The following is an 18,430-nucleotide window of genomic DNA, read 5'->3' on the forward strand; positions in this document are numbered from 1 at the left end:
CTGATACCGAACAAAACTTCAACCGACAGATGTACATTAACCTGACATAGAATACCACCGCATTTACCGTAATTATGTCTTTTCTTCATTTCTACAACCCTCAGGTAATGACACACATAGTATAGGGAATACAGGCACAGATATCAGCAATCACATATTCCCCCATTCATGTATCATCAACTAAAATGTGCTCCCCATTTTGTTCAAAATCCGAAAAGAGCTCGGTAAAGTTTGACAGCCCATCCACAGACCCGTACCACGGGATAAGAAGGAATTCAAATGTATACTTCGCAATACCTCGAAGCTTGATTTACAACACGTACGGCACGATGATACATGACCCCCCAAACACGGATTCATACACACATGCTTCTGCTATCTCACTAGGTCATACCCTCTTCCCACCTACTCCTCTCTCCTCCCTTACCCAACCATGGAAATGAATTAACCCCTAACATATATTTTTCTCCTTTTGAAATGTTTTCAGGAAGTGGCAGTTATTATTGACTGCCAAAGGGTGGACTGTCAAAGTCAGAAAAATATCTCCATGCACACTACCATATTTGCACCTCACACAGGTCCGTGCTGCGCATGCGTACGCTCTCCCGTACGTGCGCATACTCACAGTCGCGGGCACCCGCAGGCGCATGGTATGCGTATTTACGGTAGAGTTTATGTGGTTGTAGCGTGCGACTCAATCGTAACATATTTTCAGTAATAATGTATTTTGTAGATCATGGTCCCTTTGATAGATTCTGAAAGTTTGGTTAATATAGAATGTTTATGAACAGAGGAATCCCTCTTTGTTTGATACGAAGGGTCAGACAGGAGTAATACAGTGGTGTTTAGTATCCATCGGAAGAATATTTAATTAGAAATATTCCGGTGTTGGTTTGAAGCAGATCAATCGCTCGTGCGAATAGTTATGGACATAAGAAGTTTATGAACATTTACTTTATTTGCACTTTATTACCCATGCGGCGGGAAACCCAGTTTCCCTCCCACCTGAGCAGTTGGAAATAGTCACAGCCCACCTGTATGAATCAACCTATGACCTTTTGTTATAATGCGAAGCCGAATTCCTGTGTCCAATGAACAATGAGATTGTAGGGACCATTGAATTGTATTGTGTGTGGGGCATAAATAGGCAGGCCGACCGTATCCAGTTCTCTCTCTTCAACGGTTCTCATTGCTGATAATCGGGAGCTGGATATCGAGGCGCATGCGATCGTTCCCCTTGTGCGTAAGTTTTCTCCGTAATCATATTGTCTTACTGTGAGCCATCTCTCTCTCATCTCTATCTCTCTCTCCTTTCTCTTTCTCTCGTATTTTCCCTTAATAATATTGTATTGTATTTCCTGTGTAGTTTATCTGGTTAGTTGGTTTATGTTATATTGTAGTGTATCATTTGTACTGTGATTCCTTTTGCAAGTATAATAGTTATAATACACATAATAGGTTTCGGACCCTAAGCCCAGGTATCTGTGTATTCTTTATAGTGTTAAGTATTCTCTGAGCGTCGGTGACGCTCAAGCAGCTTTGTAGTTAATCAGGTTACACCAGGTTGCACTTACACTCTGTCTCTACACTAAGGTATACTGTGTATCTCACTGTTAAAGGTATAGATATAAAGGTTTAACGTTGTAAGCGTCTGCACCACTGGTGATCTCCTCGTGGTCCCGAGCGTACGCTACGCTATAGCGAATCATTACGTTAGTCGGCAGCCAATAGCGTGCCTGCCTGTGATCACTGGGCCGTAAGCGAACGTGACGCTTGAGCGTCTCGACTACGGTTGAGCGATCGCTACACAATTTGCGTACCCTTACGGTACTTCTTACGTAGATAGCGTACAGTGTTCTTAGACCTCTTAAAGTGATTTATATATGATAAATATTCAGCTTTATCAATACCCAAGCTGGATAATGGTTAAATCTGATTAATCATTTGGAGGGAAGTGGTAGGGGCTATCCGCATGTACCTTTTCCAAATGGAGGTTCACAATAAAAAAGGTAATTCATGAATCAAACTTTCTATAGAAACCTCATTTGAAAAGGTTCATATATAAAAATGTAGGTTTCTTTTAGGACAGAGATGAAAATTTAAATAACTATATAAATTTTGTCTGCACTTACTGACTGCCTTCCTTATTTACATGTTGTTTTAGAAGGTGGTAGAGCACTCCCTGAGTGAGAAGAATTTTAGTAGATTAAACAGAAGACAATAAAAAAACTCCACTGTAGAAGATTTAACAGGATATTTCAAAATTCATCAGTATTTCCTATAAATCTAAGATTGATGCATATTACTAACATATTCTAAAGCAGTTACTTAGAACATGTGCAGTGGACCCGTCAGAACCATAAATCTATAAATGCTGGTTACTTAAACACTTTCTCATGACAAATATTTAATAAAGAAAAAAACAATTTATTAGTGCCAGTGAAAGTTTGTGGTGAGTTAACAGATGTTCGAAGCCAATGTATTTAGCAACCTACATCAAATAATATCAAAAGATCTATTTAATAGAACAGAACTCCATTTCAGTCGCAATCCCAATACCTTTAAATAGCCCATATTTTTGGCATTTGACAACTTTAAATAAAAGTTGCTAATGTCAAAAATAAAATAAAAAACTATGAAAATAAAATCCAAAGAATTTGGCACAAAGTAACAATTTAACGAGTCAACCATACAAGATATTTCACACATCTGGAACATTTACATTCATACAGACATTACAGATACATTATGGCTAGCACTGAACAATGTCTAAAAGCACATAATATAACTGTTCAAAAATAACAGTACAACCTACACTGAAAGCAAAGCATTATATGTACAATATATGCTATAGCTACGTTTACAGTATCCTTAAAGATCTTTTGTAACATACATTAAAATGTTAGAGTTGTCAAGAGACGTATCAAATTACAGATATATCTACAAGATCTGTTTGATCATGTGCAAGAATTCTAAGGCAACAATTGTTCCTCCACAGAACAGAGCAGGAATTGCAATGATTTCTTTATATACTTCCTCAGTCTTTAGTATTCATATATAGACCAGTATAGGGACACATTCATTTCCTAGTTGGCTCAATTATTGATTACTTATTTTTATTTTAATCAGTGTATCTTTTGTGTGTTTTCTTAACTGACATAGCACCATTGGAGATTTCATCCAATAACAAGATATGTAAGTGGAATAAACCAATAACACTGAAAAACCAGCCTTTTCTATTCAACACTACTATGAGACATCCGTAAATGGAGGGAGAAGTACAGTTTGCCTTTTATGGTAACACACTAAAGAAATAGCAGCCATTATACATATTAATACTAAAAGGTAACCATTGCATGGATTTCACGTTTTGCAATAAAGCCGAATAGATTCCCTGTTAAGATTTACATTTATTTTTATTTCCCTCAAAATATGAGGATTCTGGGAAGCAGGACAGATTTGAAAACCACTAACAGGTCCCTGATTATGTTTGGTGCAAAGTAACAGTACATTACAACACATGGCATAGTAGACCAGTAAATTCAAAACCTGTTTTCGTAAACAGGATTCACACTATAAATGTAAATTAGGAAGAAATAAATGTTACATTCGTATAAATGATGGTTACAACGAAGGGAACAAAAGTGGCTATTTCTCGTATGTAAAACAGACGTCTGTGCGAATACAAAGAGGCTTAAAGTTCCCAGGTCCTAAGCATCTTTGTTTAACTGGATAAATGGAGGAATGCTGATCGGGTTTCAGAACATCTCTTAAACATCTTATTTTGCATTCTGTATGCTATTTTGTTAGCACGATAAGCTGTCTGCCAAGCACAAAAGTCCAGTCTAAGAATTTCAGTGAACACATGAGTCTGTGGCCTGCAGGAACTTTTCGTCTTGTCTTCTTTTTCTTCTCCAACAACAGTCAGAAGGTAGAGCTGTCCTTTGTGGGACTTTCAATGAATGTTGCAGATTGATTTTGCAAGGGCCACTGACTAAACATCAATCCAAGTATAAAAGCGCTTAAAGGGAAATTCACAAAACTCAAAAGTATATTATAGAATATAAATTATAGGTTTTTTTCCGTCTTTTAGATTTGAATCCCAATGTCTTTCTTTCAACGTTAAGTTAGAATTTAAACTGCACATGATTTTTAGCTCAAGGCCTCCAAATCGAATGACGACTTTTCAACTTTGTCTCGAATTGGTTGTTAAAAAAAAATATAATAGTTTATGCACTGTTTTTTATCATTTGTCATTTTCGTGAATTTCCCTGTAGCTTCCCTAGCAGCATGCAATACCCGGTGTTCAGTCACCAATGTAGTCTCATTCCGCATCCATATTATTAATGTCTTTTGGGTGCAAGAATTGTCTCTTCCTGGGCAAAACAGTTCTTTCTTGATGCTTCCGTTTCTAGTTACAATATAAAACATTTGTACTAATAACGTTAGATAAAAAAAATAAAAATACTTCCTCTGTCAAGTTTACACATGTGGCCATTAATCCCCCATTTTCATAATGCAGAGGTTCATAGGTTATTTGGTGTGTAGGACATCTTGATACTTCACGCTTTTGTATCGTATATGAAATCCCTTCTTACTGATTGTATCATCAGTATGGAAATGGATTAGTATTGCATCTCCAGTGGATATGATTTCTTCCGGAGGCTGAAATAAATGTAGAACCTGTCATATATCTGCATAGTTACATTAAAAGGAATCAGGATTAAAAATTGAACATATCTATATTTATATAGAAAACAGAGGACTAAAACCGCATGCCAGAATTTATTTACTTAAATGTGCAATGCATCCCTTTTAAAGTAAAGTATTCTAGGTTATAAATAGTTTACCAACATTTATTAAAAACATTTACATGACTGGGTACACACCTAGCTGATGATTGGTAAGGTTAATGCACAAACAATCTTGTCAATACACACTTACCAATTGTGCGTCTGATATGTCTGGCAGCAGATCCATTTGTAATGTCATATTAAAAGGAGATTTATGGTAGACTTACCATGGTTAACTCTCTTTTTGCGAGATACATTGGGTTCCACAGGTAAACATTAGGGTGTAGAGTGGATCTTGATCCAGAGGCACCAACAGGCTAAAGCTTTAAGCTGTCCCAGGGTGCATTGGTGTCCCCTCTATAAACCCCGCCTCCAGTCACAGGAGCTCAGTTTCGTTAACCAGTCAAATGCAGGAGCAGGTAAGAGAGAAGTCAGATGTTAGTCACATAGAACCACATTCTCACGACAGGAGAAGGGACCAGCAGCTAATGCCATACAAACCCATAAAAGCTAGGTGCGTAAGGGTGAGCGCCCTGTGGAACCCAATGTACCTCACAGAAAGAGTTAACCATGGTAAGTCTACCATAAATCTCCTTTTCTGCAGCAGGGTACATTGTGTTCTACAGGGAAACATCGGGGATGTCATAAAGCAGTTTCTCAAGGGAGGGGACGCGCCTAAGTGGGTATGAGAACCCGGCGTCCAAAGGAAGCATCCTGGTTGGCGGAAGTATCAAAGGCTTGGATCTAATGAACGTGTTCACTGAGGACCACGTAGCCACTTTGCACAATTGTTCTGCGGACACGCCACAGCAGGCCGCCCAAGAAGGTCCAACAGACTGAGTAGAATGGGCTTTAATAGCAGCAGGAGCTGGAAGTGCAGCCTGTGCATAAGCTTGTGCAATCACCATTCTTATACATCTAGCCAAGGTTTGCTTATTCGCAGGCCAGCCACCTCTGTGGAAACCAAACAGGACAAAAAGAGTATCTGATCTGCTGATAGAGGAAGTCCTCTCCACATATATACAGAGAGCCCTTACCACATCCAGATCAGAAAAGATAAAGGCCGGAACCACAATCTCTTGGTTAAGGTGAAAAGATGATACCACCTTAGACAAATAACCCGGTCGAGTTCGTAGAACTGCCCAGTCGAGGTGAAATATCAGAAAGGGTGGATGATAGAACAAAGCACCTAAGTCCGACATCCTTCTAGCAGAGGCAATAGCCAGTAAAAACAAGACCTTGGCCGTGAGCCATTTAAGATCCACCGACTCAAGAGGTTCAAATGGAGACAATTGCAGGGCATTCAGGACAACAGACAGATCCCATGAAGCCACAGGAGGGACATAGGGAGGCTGAATTCGTAAGACACCCTGTGAATGTATGAACGTCAGGTATAGATGCAATCTTTCTCTGAAACCAAACCGACAAGGCAGATGTGTGACCCTTGAGGGATGCCAGACGAAGGCCTAAATCAAGGCAGCGTCGCGGAAAAGCCAGAAATTTGGAAGTTCTGAATCTGTATGCATCATAATTCTTATCAGCACACCAGGTGAAGTAAGAATTCCAGATCCTGTAATAAATCTGGGCAGATGCCAGTTTGCGGGCTTTCAACATAGTTTGTATGACCGATTCAGAGAGTCATTTGGCCCTCAGGAGTGATGCTTCAAGAGTCACGCAGTCAAAGCCAGTCTGACCAGGACCGGATAAAGACAAGGGCCCTGTACGAGGAGGTCTGGGCGCTGAGGAAGTAGAAGGGGACGTTCTGTCGACAGACCCTGCAGGTCTGAGAACCAATGCCGTCTGGGCTATGCTGGAGCGACTAGAAGTAGAAAACCTCCTTCGTGTTTGAACTTCCGCAGGACTCTGGGCAGAAGCGACACTGGAGGGAACACGTAAGGCAGCCGAAATGTCCATGGAACTGCCAGTGCATCCACGAATGCTGCTTGAGGATCCCTGGTCCTTGATCCGAAGACCGGAACCTTGTGATCGTGTCGAGAAGCCATCAGATCTACATCTGGTAGGCCCCACTTGTCCACTAGGAGTTGAAAGACTTCCGGATGAAGACTCCACTCTCCAGTGTGCACATCCTGGGGACTAAGGAAGTCCACTTCCTAGTTTAGGACACCCGGAATGAACACTGCCGATATTGCAGGCAGATGGCGTTCCACCCAACGAAGGATTTTTCACGCTTCCATCATGGCCATGCGGCTTTGAGTGACGCCTTAATGGTTTATGTATACCACCGTGGTGGCATTGTCGGACCGTGCCTGAACTGGCCTGTTCTGTACCAGAGGCAGGTCAAGTGTCAATGCATTGAACACCGCCCGCAACTCCAGAATGATTATTGGGAGAAGTGATTCCTCCTTAGTCCATTGACCTTTGTCAGCAGGACCCAGTCGGTGATCCAGAAGGGATGGCCCCTGCTCAATTGCTGGCCCTGTAGCCACCAGGTAAGCAACAGACGAAACTCCGGAGTCAAAGTGATCATGTGAGATCTGATCCGATGAGGTAGGCCGTCCCACTTGTGCACCATGCTCTCAGCTGGGACCAGCAAGGATTTCCTCCAATTGATGAGCCACGAGTGGGCTTGTAGGAAGCTTACAGTCAGTTGCAGATGACTGTGGAGGACATCGTGGGAGTTTGCCAGGATCAGCAAGTTGTCCAGATACAGCAGGATCCTGACTCCCTGGCGATGGAGATGGGCCATCATTACGGCCATGACCTTGGTGAAGATCTGAGGAGCCGTAGCCAGTCCAAATGACCGAGCCTGGAACTGATAGTGGAGGTTGACAATAGCAAACCACAGATACTGCTGATGCGACATGGCAATAGGTATATGCAAGTACGCATCCTGTATATCCAGGGATACCATATAGTCTCCGGGTTCCATAGCCAGTACAATTGAACGCAGTGTTTCCATACGGAACTTGGACACACTCACAAATTTGTTCAGTGATTTGAGGTTGAGTATAAGGCAGAAAATAAGATTTTAAAACCTACCGGTAAATCTATTTCTCCTAGTCCAGAGGATGCTGGGGACTCCGTAAGGACCATGGGGTATAGACGGGCTCCGCAGTAGATAGGGCACCTAAAAAGAACTTTGACTATGGGTGTGCACTGGCTCCTCCTTCTATGCCCCTCCTCCAGACCTCAGTTAGAGAACTGTGCCCAGAGGAGATGGACAATACAAGGCAGGATTTAGCAATCCAAGGGCAAGATTCATACCAGCCCACACCAATCATACCATGTAACCTGGAACATACATAACCAGAAAACAGTATGAACAAAAACAACAGTAACGGTCCAAGACCGATGTCAAGTGTAACATAACCCTTATGTAAGCAACAACTATATACAAGTCTTGCAGAGTTTCCGCACTGGGACGGGCGCCCAGCATCCTCTACGGACTAGGAGAAATAGATTTACCGGTAGGTTTAAAATCTTATTTTCTCTTACATCCTAGAGGATGCTGGGGACTCCGTAAGGACCATGGGGTTTATACCAAAGCATCCAATCGGGCGGGAGAGTGTGGATGACTCTGCAGCACCGACTGAGCAAACGCTAGGTCCTCATCAGCCAGGGTATCAAACTTGTAGAATTTAGCAAAAGTGTTTGACCCCGACCACGGCGCCGCTCGGCAAAGTTGTAAAGCCGAGACGCCTCGGGCAGCCGCCCAAGAAGAGCCCACCTTCCTAGTGGAATGGGCCTTAACCGAATTTGGTACCGGCAATCCAGCCGTAGAGTGAGCCTGCTGAATCGTATTACAGATCCAGCGAGCAATAGTCTGTTTTGAAGCAGGAGCGCCAATCTTATTGGCCGCATACAGGACAAACAGAGCCTCTGTTTTCCTAATTTTAGCCGTCCTGGCTACATAAATTTTTAAGGCCCTGACTACGTCCAGGGATCTGGAATCCTCCAGGTCACCAGTAGCCACAGGCACCACAATAGGATAGGTTGATTCATATGGAACGACGAAACCACTTTAGGCAAAAATTGCGGACGTGTACTCAATTCAGCTCGATCCACATGAAAAATCAAGTAGGGGCTCTTGTATGATAGAGCCGCCAATTCTGACACTCGCCTCGCTGATGCTAAGGCCAACAACATTACCACCTTCCAGGTAAGAAATTTCAACTCAACCTTGTTAAGCGGTTCAAACCAGTGTGATTTTAGGAACTGCAACACCACGTTCAAGTCCCATGGTGCCACTGGAGGCACAAAAGGGGGCTGGATGTGCAGCACTCCCTTTACAAACGTCTGGACTTCTGGAAGAGAAGCCAATTCCTTCTGAAAGAAAATCGAGAGGGCCGAAATCTGTACCTTAACCGAGCCTAATTTCAGACCCATATCCACTCCTGTCTGTAGGAAGTGGAGAAGACGACCCAAATGAAAATCTTCTGTAGGTGCATTCTTGGTCTCACACCAAGACACATACTTTCGCCAGATACGGTGATAATGTTATATCGTCACCTCCTTCCTAGCCTTTATTAAAGTAGGGATGACCTCTTCCGGAATCCCCTTTTTGCTAGGATTCGGCGTTCAACCGCCATGCCGTCAAACGTAACCGCGGTAAGTCTTGAAATACACAGGGCCCCTGCTGCAACAGGTCTTCCCTCAGAGGAAGAGGCCAGGGGTCTCCTGTGAGCATCTCTTGTAGATCAGAGTACCAAGCCCTTCGAGGCCAGTCTGGGACAACGAGTATCGTCTGTACTCTTCTTCGTCTTATGATCCTCAACACTTTCGTGATGAGAGGAAGAGGAGGGAACACGTAGACCGAGTCGAACACCCACGGTGTTACCAGTGCGTCTACTGTTACTACTTGTGGGTCCCGAGAACTGGCACAATACATCCGAAGTTTTTTGTTGAGGCGTGACGCCATCATGTCTATTTGAGGAGTTCCCCAAAGACGTGTTACGTCTGCAAAGACTTCTTGATGAAGTCCCCACTCTCCTGGATGGAGATCGTGTCTGCTGAGGAAGTCTGCTTCCCAGTTGTCCACTCCCGGAATGAAGACAGCCGACAGAGCGCTTACATGATTTTCCGCCCAGCGAAGGATCCTTGTGGCTTCCGCCATCGCGACTCTGCTTCTTGTCCCGCCTAGGCGGTTCACATGAGCCACTGCTGTGACATTGTCTGATTGAATCAGAACCGGAAGGTTTCGAAGAAAACTCTCCGCTTGTCGAAGGCCGTTGTAAATGGCCCTGAGTTCCAACACATTGATGTGTAGACAGGACTCCTGGTCTGACCAAAGACCCTGAAAAGTCCTTCCCTGTGTGACCGCTCCCCATCCTCGGAGGCTCGCGTCCGTGGTAACCAGGATCCAGTCCTGAATCCCGAACCGGCGACCCTCCAGCAGGTAAGCACTTTGCAACCACCACAGGAGGGACACTCTGGTTTCTGGGGACAGAGTTATTTTCTGATTAAATGCAGATGGGACCCAGACCACTTGTCCAGAAAGTCCCATTGAAAAGTCCTTGCATGGAACCTTCCGAAGGGAATGGCCTCGTAGGCCGCCACCATTTTCCCCAGAACTCGAGTGCATTGGTGAACTGACACCCTTTTCGGTTTTAGCAGTTCTCTGACCATGTTCTGGATGTCTTGGGCTTTCTCTATTAGGAGGAAGACCTTCATTTGTTCCGTATCCAGTATCATACCTAGGAACGGCAGTCGAGTTGTCGGAATCAACTGTGACTTTGGTAGATTAAGAATCCAACCGTGTTGCTGGAGCACTCTCATAGAGAGCGCCACACTGCTCAGCAATTTCTCTCTTGATCTTGCTTTTATCAGGAGATCGTCCAAGTATGGGAAAATTGTGACACCATGCTTGCGCAGGACCACCATCATTTCCGCCATTATCTTGGTGAAAATCCTCGGGGCCGAGGAAAGTCCAAACGGCAACGTCTGAAATTGGTAATGACAATCCTGTACAGCGAATCTCAGGTATTCCTGATGGGGGGCATATATGGGGACATGAAGGTACGCATCCTTTATGTCCAGAGACACCATAAACTCCCCCTCCTCCATGTTGGCTATTATCGCTCTGAGTGATTCCATTTTGAATTTGAATCTTTTTATGTACAGGTTTAGGGATTTCAGATTCAAAATCGGTCTGATCGAACCGTCTGGTTTCGGGACCACAAATAGGGTTGAGTAGTAACCTCTTCCCTGCTGGTGCAGGGGAACCTTGATTATCACTTGCTGTATACACAGCGTTTGAATTGCAGCTAACACTACATCCCTTTCTGATGTGGAAGCTGGTAGGGCCGATTTGAAAAATCGGCGCGGGGGCACCTCCTCGAATTCCAGTTTGTAACCCTGGGAAACTATTTTCAACACCCAGGGATTCAGGTCCGAACTGACCCAGGCCTGACTGAAAAGTCGAAGACGTGCCCCCACCGGTGCGGACTCCCTCAGGGGAGCCCCAGCGTCATGCTGTGGGTTTTGGAGCAGCCGGGGAGGACTTTTGTTCCTGGGCACCTGCCGCAGCAGGTGCTCTCTTGCCTCTGCCCTTACCTCTGGCGAGGAAAGAGGATCCCCGACCTCTTTTGGACTTGTGCGACCGAAAGGACTGCATCTGATAGGGTGTTACTTTCTTTTGCTGTTGGGGAATATATGGTAAAAAATTTGATTTACCTGCTGTAGCTGTGGAAACCAGGTCCGTCAGCCCATCCCCAAACAATACCTCCCCCTTATAGGGTAGAACTTCCATATGTTTCTTGGAATCCGCATCACCCGTCCATTGGAGAGTCCATAAGGATCTTCTCGCTGAGATAGCCATGGCATTGGCCCTAGAAGCTAGCAATCCAATGTCCCTTTGAGCATCCCTCATAAATAAGACTGCGTCTTTTATATGGGCTAGAGTTAGGAATATAGTGTCCTTATCCATAGTATCAAATTGATTTGTCAGCTCATCTGTCCAAACTGCAATTGCGCTACACACCCATGCCGACGCAATCGTCGGTCTTAGCACAGCACCCGTATGAGAATAAATACTCTTTAAGGTAGTTTCTTGCCTGCAATCTGCTGGGTCTTTAAGGGCCGCTGTGTCAGGAGACGGTAGCGCCACTTTCTTGGATAAGCGCGTCAGGGCCTTGTCCACAGTGGGGGGTAATTCCTAAATCTCCCTGTCCTGCTTAGGGAAAGGGTATGTCATAAAAATTCTTTTGGGGATCTGCGGTCTCTTATCCGGAGTCTCCCAAGCTTTTCCAAAGAACTCATTTAATTCATGAGATGTGGGAAAATTAATAATCTGTTTCTTTTCCTTAAACTTGTGTACCCTTGTCTCGGGGACTGAGGGTTCATCCACAATATGCAACACATCCCTTATTGCCACAATCATACACTGAATGGTTTTAGTCACCCTAGGGTGCAATTTTACTTCGTCATAGTCGACACTGGAATCAGAATCTGTGTCGGTAGTAGTGTCTTGCGTTAAGGGACGCTTTTGAGACCCCGATGGGCCCTGTGAGTCGGTCCAATCTGAGGATTGACCGCCTGATGTCCCCTCTAAACCAGCCTTATCAAGCCTTTTATGTAAAGATGCCACACTTGCATGCAACGTATGCCACATGTCCATCCAATCAGGAGTCGGCACAACCGACAGGGACACCACTCATTTGCGCCACCTCCTCCTTGGAGAAGCCTTCCGCCTCAGCCATGTCAACACACACGTACCGACACCCCACACACACACAGGGATTTACCTATAAGGGGACAAAACCCCAACCAGGCCCTTAGGAGAGACAGAGAGATAGAGTATGCCAGCACACACCCAGCGCTTAAAAACACTGGAATATACAACCTGATAGCGCTTTTATATGTTTATAATCGTAATTTCCACTCACTGCGTCGCCAAAGTGCCCCCCTCCTCCTTTTTCCAACCTGTGAAGCTCAGCAGGGGAGAGAACAGGGAGCCAGCGTTTTCTCATGCAGCCTCTGTGGAGAAAATGGCGCTGGTTAGTGCTGAGGATCAAGCCCCCGCCCACCCGACGGCAGGCTTCGGTCCCTTCATCATATATTAATAAAATGGCGGGGGTCCGCGGATTTACTGTCCCCCAGCCTAATCCACCTTATTTATGGCCAAATCGAGGTTTATTGCTGCCCAGGGCGCCCCCCCCCTGCGCCCTGTACCCTTCAGTGCCTGCTTTGTGTGTGTGACTGGGAGCAATGGCGCGCAGCTTACCGCTGCGCGCTTACCTCATGAAGATCTGATGTCTTCTGCCACCTGAAGTCTTTTCCTCAATACTCACCCGGCTTCTATCTTCGGCATCTGTGAGGAGGACGGTGGCGGCGCGGCTCCGGGACGAACCCCAGGTGAGACCTGTGTTCTGACTCCCTCTGGAGCTAATGGTGTCCAGTAGCCTAGAAGTAGTGCCCAACTTTACAAGCCAGCTCTGCTTCTCTCTCCTCGGTCCCACGATGCAGGGAGCCTGTTGCCAACAGGACTCCCTGAAAATAAAAAACCTAACAAAATTCTTTTTCCACAGAAAACTCTGGAGAGCTCTCTGCAGTGCACCCATTCTCCTCTGGGCACAAGATCTAACTGAGGTCTGGAGGAGGGGCATAGAGGGAGGAGCCAGTGCACACCCATAGTCAAAGTTCTTTTTAGGTGCCCTATCTCCTGCGGAGCCCGTCTATACCCCATGGTCCTTACGGAGTCCCCAGCATCCTCTAGGACGTAAGAGAAAGACCCATTTGGTTTCGGAACTAGAAAGAGGGTCGAGTAGTAACCTCTGCCTCTATGGGACACAGGTACTGGCACTACAACTCCTGTATTCAGGAGGGAACCTACAACAATTTGCAGAGCTTGCGCCTTTAACGGATCCGAAGGGATAACCGTGGTGCAAAACTGGTGAGGGGGGCGCCTCTTGAAGGAGACTGCGTACCCCTGAGATACAATTTCCTGCACTCATGCATATGAAGTGGTCTTTAACCAGACCTGGGTGAACTGCAGAAGTTGGCCTCCCACCCTGGGATCCCCCAGGGGGAGGCCCGCCCCGTCATGTGGCAGGTTTGTCTCGTTTAGAAGCAGGCTGACGGGCCATCCAGGATTGCTTTGCCTTGAACTTAGTGGTCTTGGGAGCACGAGATTGTCTCAGGTATGCCTGACCTTTTGCTTTCCCTTGAGGCCGAAAGAAATGAAAAGTGGTACCTTTAGCCTTCTGTGCAGAAGGATTAGTATTTGGGAGAAAGGCAGTCTTAGCAGCTGCCAATTCAGACACAATTTTATTAAGGTCTTCCCCAAACAAAATGTCCCCCTTAAAGGGGAGTACCTCCAAGGTCTTTTTGGAGTCTATGTTCACCTTCCATGACCTCAACCAAAGAATACGGCGAACCAGGACATACATAGTCAACACCTTGGCTGCCAACACACCTGCCTCAGAGGACGCCTTCTGAATGTAATAGGCGGCGGTGGTAATGTGAGACATGTATTGTCTGGCATTGTCAGATATATCATCGGGCAGCTCATCCTCTAATGCCTCAACCCATGCTTCAATACCTTTTGCAGCCCAAGAGGCTGCAATAGTGGGTCTATGTACAGCACCTGTAAGGGAGTAAATAGATTTCAGGCATCCCTCAACACGCTCATCTGTCGGGTCATTCAGTGAAGTGAGTTGTGACAGGAAGAGTGGATGACACCACTAGGCGGGTGACATGAGAATCCACCAGCGGTGCGTTTTCCCACTTGTTACATAACTCTGTAGGGAGAGGATAGCGAGCCAAGGCCCGTTTAGACAGAGGGAAGTTCTTCCCTGGATTAGAACAGGGTTCTTGCCTGATGCCCACCAAATGGTCAGAATGGGGTAATAGATTTTCAACCACCTTCTGCCGTTTAAACACATCAGTTTTCTTAGCCACAGTAGTGGAATCCTCATCATAAGTGATTTGTAGGATCTGCTTAATAGCAACCACTAGGGCAGGACATCAATTTGCAATGGAGAATCCTCATCAGAAACACCTGATTCAGTGTCTGACAGGACAGTATGCTCCCCCTCCTCTTCAGATGAAACATCTGAGAGATACGTGGATTGTGAGGAGGAAGCAGCCCGCTTAGAAGATCCAGAGACATGGGAGTGACCTGGAGTAGATTTTTGTCTGCAACTGGTTATAAAAATAGGAACCATAGGGACAATTTGTGGCTGTAGTGGCACAGGTGGTCCCATAGGGGGCGTAAGGCATCCCACCAGAGTACCTAGTGGGTTTGTAAACACAGCCCAGGGTGGCTCCTGATTGGTTACAGGAGCTGCAGACTGACTGGGAGATGTATGACACACAGTACACAGACCATCAAACAAAACTACCACCTCTGGTAAATCTTTGGCGCATGCTCTGCATGATGCAGGAGCGTTCACAGACTTATTGCCCTTCTTGTTAGACATTGTGCACAAATGCAACAACAGAGCGGTTTAGTACGATAAAGTCATACAGAGTACAATACCTGCGAATATATCCGTTAGTATGTGACTGAATACACAGTACACAACACCTGCAAAGAAATCCGGTATTATGTGACTGAGTACACAGTAGAGTACACGTAATAGGTAAATACTGTGACGCACTAAATATATGACCCTGACCCACCTAGTCCCTTAGGGTACATAATATATTGATAGATATATCTGGGAAACACTGAAAGTGAAACCACACAACAGATTCAGGCACACACAGTCACAGGCAATGCAGATAATTATTAGGACAATAAAACTGCACTGGACTAATATATGTACAGATATATATATATATATATATATATAACAGTGCGGTCCTAGACCGGAGGTACATATCAGAATACTCGCACAATATATTCTGTATTAGGTACACTTTTTCTTAACTAATGCTGTCTGTATGAAGACATGTAGAATACTCAAGTGTTTGGTAAAGTCACAGCGCTGTATACAAGCGAGACCCGGAGACCAGCCGCAGCTACAGTATGCTTAGAAGATGTCACCCAACGTCTCAGTCAGGGAGTGAGGGAGAGTGTGAGGCAGCTCCAGGGTGGGAAAATCTGCAGTAGATGGCGCCCTGGGTCTAGGGAGGGGCTACAGGTCAAGCGCCACCTCCCCTATGCTGGACTTCCACCCTGGGTACTGAGAGTCTTATTAAATGGAGTGTTAGTACACCTAACCTGTACTCAATACGCCCCGGTGGTCTAGTGTAGTCCCTGCTTGGTGACAGTGTCCGCGCCAGCGTCACAGTCCATCTCCCTAGACCGCGACAGGAATGAAACTTAATGGCAGGTCCCACCTGGGGGACCCTATTACCTCCTCCCTGTAGCAGCCATGCGAACCAGGAGAACGTCTGCGACCGTGTGCCTAAAGCCAGAGCGGCTCTGCCGCAAGTACCCGGGAACAGACCGCTGGAGTATGCGACACCGCTTGGGAGGTGATGAAGCCGCAGCACAGAATGTCACACTGACATATCAGCGCTGCGGCCCTTGAAGTCTTCTTAGAAAGCTTTTCAGGGCTGCCCAGTGCAGCCCCCTGTTAGGTGACCTGCTGCTGCAGGCACCAACTTGAAACTGATCTCCAGTGCCTGGAGGCGGGGTTTATAGAGAAGGCCCCAATGCATCCTGGGACAGCCTAAAGCTTTAGCCTGTTGGTGCCTCTGGATCAAGATCCACTCTACACCCCGATGTTTCCCTGGGGAACACAATGTACCCTGCTGCACAAATTACTTCTATGGCCGACCTATCGTGCCCCCTGTACACATAGGCAGATGCCCAAATATATCTGCATGATATACAGATGTGTCCTTGCTCATCCTTGCCTCTAGTCATGGCAATCTTGGGTCTTTTGCCCTGACTAGCGTGCCCGCAGCTGTGCCCTGCATATGCACCCACGATCCATAGGATTGCATGCGTACATACGCTCCCACAAACATAGCAATTGCGATGCAGCCGAAAGTGCGACCGTTCGTGGGTAAGATGACCATGGATGCATCAGTATAAGAATCGGCTGTGCTGCAGGGCCGACCCTATATGTCTGAATGACTTAGTTCACCAACATATCGTCCAAACACACAGGCAGATGCATCATGCGATATGTTGTTTGTTGGCTGTATGAATAACAATTCACATAAGGCTTAATACATTTGGGCCTAACAAGAGATAAAGTGGAGACAGATAAAAGAGTGATAAATGAATCCACTCCCTAACTGCCATGTCACAGGCTGTGTTTGAAAAATAACAGTTAGGAGCTGGTTGGCTGGTCATTTTTAACTCTTTATCAGTCTCCACTTTGGGGGATATTTACTAAGCAGTGATAAGAGTGGAGAAGTGAGCCAGTGAAGAAGTGTCCATAGCAACCAATCAACACTGAAGTAACATCTATAATTTGCATAGTATAAAATTATACAGAGCTGCTGATTAGTTGATGGGGCAATTTCTCCACTGGCTCACTTCTCCGCTCTTATCACTGCTTAGTAAATGTCCCCCTTAATCTCTTGTTAAGGCTTAATACATTTGGGGCAGGGTGTGTACCCAGCCTTACTGTGCACCTTGAACCTGCAGGTTTGTGTTCACCAAAATAGTTACCAGCTGTTAAAATAAAAGTATATCTTAAGTATACCCACGACAATGAATTATCTTGTGTTCCTCAGTGACATAGTTTTGAAATTATGGGCTCAACAGATTTATTGCATTAATTGTTCAGTGTAACTAAACCTAGCATTTCTTTATTTAAAAAAAATATATGTTTTGCGACTAATAGAACGGTGTAAAAAGTCAGCCTTTTAACTTTAAATTCAGAATTGGGTGAATTTCACAGAGTATGCAAATGGGAGGGTGGAGAACACAGACATCAACAGCACAGCTGGGTGTTTGAAATGTAAGAATTATGCCGGAGATCAGTGCTGGACTATTAGAAAGTTTAGGAGAACAATGAACTCCAAGCAAGTAAAATAAAGCAAGATAACATAAGTGGTCAAAGTGAGCTTGTATACAATGGTATGATATACCAGATACTTCAAAAGAACATTTGTTTCTTCTGTTACCCTATAAACTTGCCACCAACGTTAAAGCCATAGTGACTGAGTTATTTACATAGGTCTCAGCACATTTTGGTATACAGAAAAATGGCTGCTGTATAGGCCAGTCATTATTAGAGACACAGCAGCACTGATGTCCTCAATACTTTAGTTAGTAATGACCCATCTGCAAAGTGAACACCTCTGGTGTTCCACTAATATGCCACAGGGAGGTACTTTATTGACAGAGACAGGTTGCTGCATACCTGAAATTATTTTTCTCTGTTCTGTCTGCTATTGTGTGCCTCCCATGTGAGTTTGTGACATGGTAAAGATGGAAGAGACAAAGCATTCATTGTACAGATGGGTCCACGTTTATCTTGACCTTTAATAGGATTAACTGAGACTGGCCAGTCGGACTTAATACCCTGCTGTAATGACTTAAGGCCCGTATTCACAGGCAGATCTAGGGAGAGATGTGTGCTGAGCGAACCGCTCAGCACACATCTCTCCCCCCGCTCAGCACAGCGCGATGTGTGCTGAGCGAGCGGGGGAAGACGAGGGGGCTGCTCATTTCACCCAGCGGGCTGCGCATCGCTATCGCTGTAGGGGGTAAAAACTAAGCAATCTAGTCAGATTGCTTAGATTATCGATCTGTGAGTACTCCCCTTTAA

The 18,430-nt window shown here is 45.3% G+C and overlaps 1 protein-coding gene across 2 annotated transcripts in view; it reads right to left on the minus strand.

Annotated features, from left to right (window-relative positions):
• Positions 1–2,406: 2,406 nt before the first annotated feature.
• TLL1 (tolloid like 1) overlaps positions 2,407–18,430 on the minus strand; it is a 440,554-nt gene continuing 424,530 nt past the window's right edge. For both annotated transcript variants that reach the window (XM_063920427.1, XM_063920428.1), the window contains one exon: positions 2,407–4,665. In XM_063920427.1, coding sequence (XP_063776497.1) covers positions 4,534–4,665 — 132 coding nt within the window. In that variant the 3' untranslated portion in view covers positions 2,407–4,533. The remainder of the gene's footprint in view (positions 4,666–18,430) is intronic.

The sequence above is a fragment of the Pseudophryne corroboree genome, chromosome 1, assembly GCF_028390025.1.
Source record: "Pseudophryne corroboree isolate aPseCor3 chromosome 1, aPseCor3.hap2, whole genome shotgun sequence".
NCBI classification, from domain to species: Eukaryota; Metazoa; Chordata; class Amphibia; order Anura; family Myobatrachidae; genus Pseudophryne; species Pseudophryne corroboree.